Here is an 11,486-nt window from a genome sequence, read left to right on the forward strand (position 1 = left end):
TTCCTCAGACTGGAAAAGAGCAACGCTTACTAAAGCTAAGCAAGCTACCCTGCCTGCAAGACTTGGATCTGGGGTGTCACAAAGTTTTTCTCGCCCTCAACAGAAAAAAGCTTCAGGCTAACCCTACTGTCTCGTAAACGTTTTAGTAATGAGAACTACCTGTGGTCCCTATGTTAAAAAAAAAAAAAAAAGAACTCCAGTGAGTACCAATAATTTTCCCAACCTTACTTCCTTTCCAAGTCCCTATAAGCTTATCAGAGATAGGGGCAGAACATGCATGTATGTAGGGGAGAGAAAGGGAAAGCTTTATAAATGCAACAGAGAGAAAGCCTGAGAAACTAGAACAGTGTCAGGGATCTTTAAACTGTCTGACGAAAAACAGGGGGAAAAAAGGGGGGCAGAGCTGAAAATAAAGAATGCTAGTGAGATTTTACTGCTGTTTACCAAAAACCACATACACATTTTCCAGGCTTCTCCCTTTAGAAGGATACCTATAATCCCTCCATTCTCTTTCCAACTTCTCAATCTATAAAAGATAACATCAACATTTCTGGGAGAGGATGGAAAGAAATTTTCATCTGTGCTGGACAGACAGAAAATAAAAAGTTTGCAAAAACATGGGAGAGCAACATGCAGTTACCCAGACAAAACAGTACTAATACTGTACTAATAGTACTAGTACTAGTGTAGAAAGAAAATTGGCTTGTAATGTAAGACAGAAATTATTGGACACCAAAAGCAAATGAATGCATAAATATCAAAAGAAAGAACTCTTTCTTAATGGACCACTAAAGCCCACAAGTGCTGCCTTGCAACCTAGCTGAGTGTGATGATCGCTAAGCCTTTGAAAACCAGGAAGTTATCAAACCTCTGCAATACAACCTACACTTGTAGTAAGGCCTCTGAACAGCACTCACAGTACTGCAAAATAGTGTGTGAAGACAGCAAAGTAGTTCTGAATTCTGTAGAATGAATTTTAATGTGTTCTCAAATCAGAACCCTGTGCCCTCCCCAAACTCCCAGGATTGGCAAAAACATTCAAGAACATGAAGAACATGTAACCTCTTAATCACAATGCAAGACACCTCAGTACTTACCCTAGAAGACCTACATCTGGGTCATAGTAGTTGTCAGTTCAAAATCTATACAGACTACCACAGCAGGGAAAATATATCTTCAGCTATGTGGCTTTAGGTCAGGCATAGCAAACAGACAGCATCCATGCCCCTATTTACAGTCAAATGCTGACTTTGCTCCACACAAGCTGTATTACCTTATTCTTTCTTGTTCTTCACTTACTGCTTGCCAGCTCACCATATACATACTATTAGACCACTCTTACTGTAGGGCTTGTCAGCAGTTTGGCAAATCACTATCGAGAAGTTACATAAGCCAGTGTTGAAGGAGAAGTTTGCTAGTTTTGGTAGCTTAGTCTTTGCAGCATTTGTTTTCAAGATCTTTAACCACTTCAAGGCAGAGAATTACAATAGCAGCAATCGCAATGTGTGTGACAACGGTGGGAATATCATTAATAACATGAAAACACAGATTATTTATAAACAGGGTATATGACCAGTTAGAAGCTATTGTGTACTGACATGAATGTACTGAACTTAATAATGAGCTGTGGTAAGAAACTCAAACAAAAGACAATGACTGCAGATAAGGACATCACAAAAGAAACATCTAGAGAAACACTGGACAAAACTATCTGCTCCTAAGATCTATAAGTTTGTAAATGAAATGCTCAGGAGTTTGTTTTGTCAAATAGAAAGTTCGGAAATAAAAAAAAGAGCAAGTTCCTAAAGAAGATTCTCCCCAGCATACAGAAACAAAATTCTTTGTCTGTCCTGAAGTTTGTGAACTGGGAAGGTCTGTGGAAAGTTTACACCTACCAAGATTGCCATCTGCAATAAGATGAATCCAGATATACTCATTTATTAGTCTGAGAGATTAGTCAAGAAGGCTTTTGTTCTCAGTAATTTTTTGGTTGGCAATTACCATTAACTGCAGGGCTTAACTAAGAGCTGCATAAGGTGATCATCGTTTAGATGCAGGGGACTGCCATGTGAAACCTGTAGCAGTAGAACCATGTGATTTCCCCAAGAGAATAGAGTTGGGCACAAAGTGAAATACAGGAAATTGCATTTGTGTGTGTGTATATATGTGTGTGTGTGTGTATATATATATATATATAAAAATAGAATTTTATTTATTTTTAACCGTAAGGCTGACAACATTGGAACAGTTTGCCCAGAGAGGTTACGGAGTGTTCATTCTTGGAGACATTCAAAACCCAATGGGGCAAGGTCCTGAGCAACTTGTTCTAAGTGACTGTGCTTTGAGCAGGGGGGTTGCACTAGACAACCTCCAGAGGTCTCTTCCAACTTCATCCATTCTGGTAAGTCTGTAAGTTCTGATTCGAGTGCACAAAATCATTAGATGTGCAGTGCGTACTGCAGCAGTGTATTTTCAAGTTTTAAGATGCTCAGGTTACTTTCTAATATTGTACAAAGCACCACTGCAAAATTAAACATCAGTGAATGTTTTGGAGATAAGTCAGTAGGTATTCTCTTATCTCAGTATAGCTTCAGTACCAGCTGTATTCAGCATGCTCTTTTCCTAGAAGATATTAGGAGCAACTCTGGGATGCTAACACATCTTCATTAGCCAGCTGAGAGAGTCAAACTGCTGGTGAGACTGTTCACACGCAGCTGCTGCTGCAATGTCCTCCGCATCCACCCCAGAGACAGCAACAAGAGAATCCAGAGATCTTTTGGCAGAACAGAAGGGAGTGTTTGGCAGCTATTTCTGCCAAGGGGGAGTCTCAAAACCCAGATCCAGCTTCTGCAGCTGCCACAGTTGATCACATTTAATTAAACAGTTAAGATCACTGAGAGACCTTTTATTAATTTCTTAGGTTGCTTGCTGTAATGAAAAACTATGACAAAATCTTAATTAAAACAATATTCAAGATTGCTGTTAAAACTGGTAAATGTAATTAAAGGTATTCTATTACTCACCATCAAATCTTTCACTCTGTTGCTTAGCTGATCAATAAATAATATTGGAAGGTAATGCACTGTCTTCCCCAACTGAACCCTAGGATGTTTAAACATGGATTTTATGACTGTAGTGATCTAAAAAGAAAACTACTTTTATTAAAATCAGCACTCAATCATCACTTTCAGACATACCCATGTAGGTATTTTCCACTGTCTTTTCAGACACATTTTTCTTTAACACATGGCAAGAGAGAAGCAACTAGTCTAGACTTTAACTGAGAGATGTCTGTAAAAAAGTTAGGCATGCCATATTTCTCTTTAGCTCCTGCTTTTACTTTTCAGTAGAGAGGCAGAATAAGCAATAAAGAATGAAAGACAAATGAAATTGGCTGTGATGATGCTAAAGCTGCCATGTGAACAATGGTGGCGGGAATTAAAGTCCGTCAAAGGGAAATGCGCTGAAGTCATTACCACATATTTGTATCCTTTGTCTCAAGTATCCCTCTTTCTGCAACAGTGCCAACTCTCCTCCTTCTCCCCCATCCTCTGCATCTCCAGTGACATCCATCAGGTCAGTGACAGCACTTGCTCTAGCTAGCATGGGACTGCATACAAGACAGCTGGTTGCTAGTGCTGTATGGTGCCGGAATTCTAGACGCTATTGAAGAGAGTGCACAAGGACCATGAATCTTCTCTGCCTCATCCTCAACAGAAGCACTTGTTCAGACTGCTCTACCATCTCAGCAATCTGCATAAAACCAGTAGAAACTTAATCTTTAAGCCCTCAAAGATTTCCACCGACTGGAAATTATGACTTCATTGACCAGTGATTTGGCAGACAATCTATAAGCAATTGCTTTGTTGGTATCTTGGAATAGGGTTTAGCCTAGTGCCCAAGAGTACTAGAAAGGCAATTATCTACACTGTGAGGTACTTGATAAAAGCAAGTCTGTGGAACTAGCTGGGCCGAGCCTTTTAAAGCCTGAAAGTTGAATTTGAGCATCTCACAAAAGAGAGAAGTCTCTGTGCGTGCTAAGACAGACCGCATACCAAGCATACAAGGAGCAACCGGCCCTGTCACAGTAATATAGAAAAAGTATTAACTCAAGGCTCAGAAATATTGTTTGATTATTTAACTGAAGAGGTTTAAATTTCTATACAATAGCTACTAACAAAGCTGCTGCTAGTGAAACTGCAGCAGGCTATTTCATATTCAGACTATTGCCTGTATAAAACAGTGCTGACAAATCTAAACACAACTGGAAGAGATATCCTCATTCATCAAGCCTGGTTCAATCCTTTCCTGTTATGGGCATATCTTAGGAACTGCTAAGTTTATCTATTCTGGTTGGGAAGCTATCCCAGAACATCACTGTTTGCTCATTCTGGATTGAATAGGATACTTGTAGAGAAAGGCATCAACATAAGGCAGCACAAGCCAACACAGCACTATTTATATGGTTAATACTGGAAGTCATTTAAGTGAGCTGTGCAGAAGCTAGCGTCTGCATTTAGTGGCCTAAAAACCTATACTTGCTTTTTAGTATTTTCTTGAGAAAGTGACATGATGTAGGAGGACACATTTTCAAAATAAAATAAAACCAGTCATGGAGGAAAAAAGATGGAACAGGAAATCAGCTCCGCCACTTAGGAATTGCAGTTTATATAGGTAACCTGCACATGGAGGTTAATTGGAAAGGTCAAGAGACAATCGTCTTAAATGTCTGAAGTACGGCTGGAGAACAAGTCTGCTGTAGCGTTTTACTTTTGTCTTTGCAGTTATAATTTGTCTCACTATAACTCCACACAAAAAAGTATTTTACACTCAGAGCTGCCCTGAGTAGCTCAAATCTTGCTCTGAGCTGCAAGGTATTATGTAGTAGAAAACCTCATTAAAAATATGTTATTAATTATCACTACTGAAAAGCAAGTATTAAGAGTATCTATTCTTATCTCCCAAGGTCTGATTTAAATGTAGAATACTAGAGGAGGACAGGGAAGATTTTCAAAGAAGTATGCAGTAAGTTTATAATACTAAAACTAGCAAAATTAAGTCATTAACTTACATCTTCATATAACGGTGAACATCAGCAGGAAGGGATGATCCATCAAAGACAAAATCTTCCACCATGACATTTAAGGTTAACCTTGACCTCCAATGTGAGACAGGTTCATCTAAAGCATTGGTCTGTTTTTCTGCTTCAATTTGCTTTAAAAATATAATAAACATACATACTGCTAAACAAAACAGAATTTTGAATAAAATGATATTTCAATTCACAGAATCTATGGATCCATTTGCTATATCACAAAACAGAAGCTCATTAAGAAACACTTTACCTTAATTTTGACCAAATCAAATATTTTGGGCAAATATAACAGAACTGATCATAATGGCCCACCATAATTTGACACCGAAAAACTCCAGTACCCACTCACAGCCTTGCTCATCAAGAATGAATATTTAACTAATTAAAATTAATACCCTAGGAATCTGAACACTTGTCAGAAAAAGTCACTTGAAATTAAGGACRTCAGAGTAATCAGACATTATTTCAAAAAACATTTGCTTTGAATTTCCGAGCTTCTAAACACTGTGTAAAGTAGTGCTGAAACAGAATAAGACCTTGGCTTCCAGTATGTTGAACTGTGGCCTCAACTCATTTTCAACTTTATTTACATTCTAATAGGGTTTAGAAACAGCAATGATAGCTACAGATATATTTCAGATTCCAAAGGGGGGGGGAGGGGAAGTGACATTCTCAAAAAAAACCCAGTAAAACAACTCCATTTGAATATGATGTACAATAACCATTACAAGTATTGCATTCTCTAACACTGCATTTTTTTTCCCCTAGTGAGTAATTACAGCATTTGACAAAGGATACTATCTTATTCCCTTGAATTGTAGGGGGAAATAAAAACATACTAAAGAAATATAAGCAATCTACACTTTGATTACTCGCCAGTATCAAAATCAAGTTCGTGCCTCTTTTACATAAGCAAAGCACAGCATTCTACATGAATCCAATTTACTATGCAAAGCAGCATCATTCTGCTACAGGACAAAACAGTGTTTCTATCAGAAGCAATGAATCCTTGAAGCTAACTAGGGAAGTGTTTTAAAAGCAGCCAGTGTTATAAAGGGCTCCACATCTGCTGTGCTGAATGGTCTAACATTAGTGTACAAGCTAACAATCAAGAAGCATGAGGGTTTTTTTTGTTTGTTTGTTTGCCCCTTTTTTTAAAAATATAATCACTAGGCTAAAGACACAAGTATAGCAGATGCTAACACTGAAGTGTCTATCAAGAAAACTCCTTTTTTGCAATTGTTCTTCTACAGACTGCTTATATTTAGTAACAATATATTGGTAGGTGTAACAGATCTCAATGCAACACAGACACCATTTTCACTAGGACAAGGGTGCAAAGTCTCTCTCTTCCTTTGTCATAAGCATGACCTTTAAGTTAATCACAAAATAAAGCATGCCTCCAAGCCTGTTTTTTTGCTACTTTCTTAAATCAAGAACTGTTTTAAAGAGAAAGGCAGTCTGGTGTCTGTTAGCACCAAGTTCCAGATGAACAGTCAATCAATTTTTATTTTTAATTTCCATCTTCAACATATGTTGAAATATAATGTATAGTATAGCCAACATAACAACTATCTCCAAATAGCTTTCTCAAGATTTTGGCAAGAGCATGAGATCACAATTTTCAGCCATGGTGAAGGACACTACAATTTGGAGCCAAAAAAGGGTGAGATTTATGCATAATCTACTTTGATATTAATATACTATAGTTTGAGCTACAGAGGCCTTACCTGCAAACAACACAAGTAGTCTTTCCCTAAACTAGGCTCTCTCATAATATAAGCAGCATATACCCAATGTCACGTTCAGGCCAAAAGGCAGAARTTGAGTTTTGCCCCATAATCTGGGAATGTACATTTATTTGCCTATCCAGGCTCCAGACCCTCCCTATTACAGAATATATTTCACACAAAGYGCTAATCCAGCTTACAGCTTGTTAAATTAATTCACCAGCAAGCACAAAAACCTACTTCGTGATGCTTCAAAAAGTCTTTATTTCAATATTTCTTCTTGTTGAACTGTGGAAAAAACACCTACCTGTGTGTCTGATTCTCCAGTGAGCAAATTAATTTCTTCTGGTTTAGGAACCATATATGTAGTCAGAGGACTTACTATGTGCACCTGTTTACCATCATGCCAAGGCAAAATGCCAGCATGGTGAAGAAATATATATGCATATAGTGTTCCATTATTTCGGGTTTTCTTTGGTACAGAGACATTGACTCTCCTAAAATACAAAAGAAATACATTATAAGATGACATAGTGTAAGCTGAAATATTGATCTGTTACTTAGAAAGAAGCATGGCAGGCGTTGTGGAAGTGAGCAAGAAGAGGCTGAGGTAGTTAGAAAACCAGAAGACATTCATGTAGCTTTCCACACAATAATTACTTCTGGTTAATATGCCTCAACCAGCCTTGGCTGGGTGGAATCAATTTATATATTCCAGTATGTGTCATCATATTTGCATTATCAAGGTTTTACTGTTATCTTAAAATATCTTAGTCCTTGTCCAATTCATCCTTCGTTATCCCAGATAACACAGAAAGACCGCACCACAGTTGTTTTGTTGTTTTACCATGACAATTGCTCACAGGGCCAAAATTATCGTAGAACATATAGAAAATAGACTTCTATGTGCTGAATACATACCAAAAATTGTACACATGATATAAGATTAAAAAAAAAAACCACACACTAAGTTTTGCCAAGCACTTTGCATTAACAAAGCATCTTCTCAGCTATGGCAAATGACAATCACAGAACTCTAGATACTAGAGTCCCAAATCATGAAATCACTCTCCTTGCATTAGCCAAGAAATCACCACACTTGCTACCTTGGACTGTATATCCCTTCTCTATTCTCATCAATTTGCTGAGGTTGCAAGCCAATGAAAGTATTCGGAGAAAAAACAACAGCAGACTGCATCACAGTAAAACAGTTCTTCTATTTTCAAGTCTACCAGAGATGAAGTTTAACATGACCCAAACTGCACACTTTCACATTGTTTTAATTATAAAAAATGCAAAATGTGAAAGAACTTGGGAGAATCTGTGATGAGAGCACCTAAAAACAAGATGCCAGTTGGTTTTAAGCAAAAGAAGCGAGGCAGTGCAATACAAGTAGTTCTAAACATTTTAATTAAAAGAGGCATGTATTCTGAATAGAAAGAATATGGTGTTATGCTCAGAAACTTGACTTCAGGCATGAGCCTATTCCATCTTAATTAGCACCAATGTCCCTTCAGACGAACTCAAAATCTCAAAGCATCAGGAAAAAAAGATTTAGTTTTATGATTGTCAGCACTGAAACAGTTATAGAAAAGTATGTTGCTAAAACACAAGTGAAGAGAACATGGTTCTGGACTTCCAGGTTCTATACTGAGTCTGAAGCCACAGCTACTAAGAAAAACATTGTGTAGATAGTAGACTGGCTACAGATGTTATTAGAGGAAAGTCTCAAGTGTTCCCAGTCACTTTGACTTAGATTTTCACAGCAGAGTCATTTTTACTATTATAAGCAAAGCATACTTTTTTTGAAATATTTGTTTATACAGCTGAAAATGGTATGTTGATCCAAACTATCCAATACTTATAGTTTAGCACATCATACGTAACTGATCTAGTACAGCCACGCTTAGAATGGGATCAGAAAATTGTCTGACAGACAAGAGAGGACAGCATTCAAGGTTTGTAAAGACTACATGAGAGAAACAACTATTCCTGCATTTATCACAGAGGCTTTGTTTTGCAGGGATTTGTTTCTTGCAACTGTGAGATGATAGCTCAGTGTGGGAAAAGTTTGTGAAACCACCTATTCTTTAGCGCCACATGAACTTATTTCACCCTTTCCATCAAGACAAGCACTTTATCAGTACTTAAAGGTTTAGGAATCTTTAATAATAATTAAAAAAAAAAAAAAAACACCCAAAACACTGCTTTTACATATAGGAGTACTTCATCCTAAATGCTAAGCCTGACGTATGACTAACTTCTTTGCTGCCTTAACATTGCAAATATGGTTATTAATTTATTAAAACATGTGTGAACTGAACAGCCTGTAGAATATGCAATAGTAGCCTTAACCCAAAACCAAAAAATAGAAGAACAGCAGCAACAACTAACTCTTTCAACACTACTATTATGAACAGACAGTCCATTTCAGGTCATGTGTATCTGCATATGTGTGATTACTAGTTAGGATACCTTCTTCAGAATTAAGCAAAGAATGAGTAGTTCTAACACTTACCTTTCAAATTTGGACTCAATATCAAAATCTTCCACATTCAAAACCAGATCTATATTATTCTCAGCACCAATGTTTGACCTTGTGGTAGTATACACACTTAACTGAAATTAAAAGACAGTACAGGGCAATCAGAGCACAGAAATATTAAGTTCATACATCAGAAAACTCAGAGTACAGTTCTGTAATTCAGCTTCACTAACTTTCCCAGTGGCATGATAGTTACATACACTGGGAAAAAAAATGATCTACCCAAAAAAGTTTAAAAAACCTTTCAGCTATCCCTGCCCTCTCTTTTTGGGCAGAAATATAACACAGCCACTAAATATGGTTTTATAGGATCCCTCCTATAGGGACAATCAGCTATGCTTGAAAATGAAGTAAAATTTTTTTTCAAGGTAAGTAGAGTCATTTTTCCAGTAAGCCTGTTCCATTTACTACATGCGCTAACAGACACACGATATCCAAAAAACAGAACATAGTTTTCTCCCATCTGTGCTTCAGCCAGAGCCGTTGTCTACAACAGAAGGAAAAACTCCATAGGGCACTATTAGTGCACTCATCATTTTTTGCTCATCCACCTCGAAACTTACAGCGCCGAAGCCGCTATACAGCTAAAGTCACTGCGAACAGCTCAGCGCTTACAACAGCGCAGCAGCAACCAGCCAGAGCCGTGTGCCCTCATTACAGGAGGGCCACGCAGTAACACAGCTATCAGAAAAGTCGGGGCTGCAGTTCTGGCCCACTAAAAACAACAGGAGACACGCACCAAAGGACATTATTCATTCTGCCTCCAGACCATCATCCAAACGCGTGCCGGTATTAACGAGCACATTAAACAATGAAGTTAGAGAGGGGGCTACGTAAGGGACAAGGTGCTGGAGAAGCAGGAGCTCGCTGAGCGCGCCCAGGCAGGCGGCCGCGGGCTGCGTGCCAGGGGAAAGCGGTCTCCCTGGGCTCGCCGAAGAGAGACGACGCTTCCCGAGCGCCCATAAGCCAAGCCCCGGGCCGTTGGGCGCGCGGCCGCGCCCCGCTCACCTGCAGCTTGGGCCGCCGCGCCAGATACGGCCAGACGCAGCCGGCCGCGCCGCCGCCCGCCGCCGCGGGGCAGGGCCGCGTGTACACGATGCCGTACATCACCCAGCACGTGTGCGCCACGTACACCGCGAACACCCCCACCACCAGACTCGTGAACGAGCTGCGGCTTAGCATGGCGCCCGCGCCCGCTCCCGGATCACCCGGGCCGCCCCCGGCCGCCCAGCCGCCTCCGCTGGCGCATCCTCCGCTCCCGACGCCCGGGAACCGCCCCAGCCCCACCGGCCCCGCCCGCGCCGCCACTTCCGCAACGCAGCGGAAGCGGCCTCGCGGCCCGGCCCCCCGTTTCGTCGCCTAGCAACCGCCTTCGCGCCGGGAGAGCGGAGCACGCCCCGGAGACTGCCACCCCCGCGGCTGACGTATCACGGCGAGGACGTCGGCGGGGCTGCGCGAGGCCGCAGAGGGGGCGCCCCAAAGCAACGGTCGCAGGGCCGTGGACTGGAGGCGGGGCTTGGGGGCAAGGGGTGGGGCCTGAGCCCCGGGGGCGGGGCCTGGAGGCTCCCCCCGCCACCATTTCACCCCGCCAGGCTTCGGGCACCGTGGGCGTTTAGGCGCGTTTCGTGCGGGCTTGTCCCAGCATAGCCCGAGGTTATCCAGGGGCTCTGTGCTTGCTGGGACACTGCCCTGACTGCCCCCGGCCCCAAAGCCCGTGCAAAGCAGGCTCGCAGGAAGAAGAGCACCTCACCCCTTGCTTGTGCTGGGTTAGGCAGCTGTGTTGTGCATCCCAATTTCAGGTCATAGTGTCAAACCCAACCATGCTGTGCCTTTGAGGTCATGCCATAGCTCTGCAGGCACATGGAAGGGTCCTTCCGAAGGGAAACAGCTGCAGCAGCTCACATTGGTGCCCTTGTGGCAATGGCTGGCCCGTTCCTCTGGGCAGCTCTTGCACGTGTTTGCAGGGAGTGGGAACAGCTGTTATTACCTGTACTTGCTGCATTTGACAGGCCGTGGCCTGTGCCTGTTCCCTGAGATGAGGTGGAGTACAGGCATACCTTGTTTTATTGCGCTTTGCAGATACCGCATTTTTTACAAATTGAAGGTTTGTGGCAAA

General features: G+C 41.1%; 1 protein-coding gene across 2 annotated transcripts in view; it reads right to left on the reverse strand.

Annotated features, from left to right (window-relative positions):
- Positions 1–10,627, reverse strand: part of CLPTM1L (CLPTM1 like) — a 33,881-nt gene extending 23,254 nt beyond the window's left edge. For both annotated transcript variants that reach the window (XM_026077551.1, XM_026077550.1), the window contains exons 1-5: positions 10,379–10,627; positions 9,344–9,444; positions 7,133–7,322; positions 5,072–5,214; positions 3,024–3,102 (exon numbers count right to left, since the gene is read on the reverse strand). In XM_026077551.1, the coding sequence (XP_025933336.1) occupies positions 3,024–3,102; positions 5,072–5,214; positions 7,133–7,322; positions 9,344–9,444; positions 10,379–10,552 (687 nt within the window). In that variant the 5' untranslated portion in view covers positions 10,553–10,627. The remainder of the gene's footprint in view (positions 1–3,023; positions 3,103–5,071; positions 5,215–7,132; positions 7,323–9,343; positions 9,445–10,378) is intronic.
- Positions 10,628–11,486: the final 859 nt, after the last annotated feature.

This window comes from Apteryx rowi, unplaced genomic scaffold, assembly GCF_003343035.1.
Source record: "Apteryx rowi isolate R43461 unplaced genomic scaffold, aptRow1 scaffold_458, whole genome shotgun sequence".
Classification (NCBI taxonomy): domain Eukaryota; kingdom Metazoa; phylum Chordata; class Aves; order Apterygiformes; family Apterygidae; genus Apteryx; species Apteryx rowi.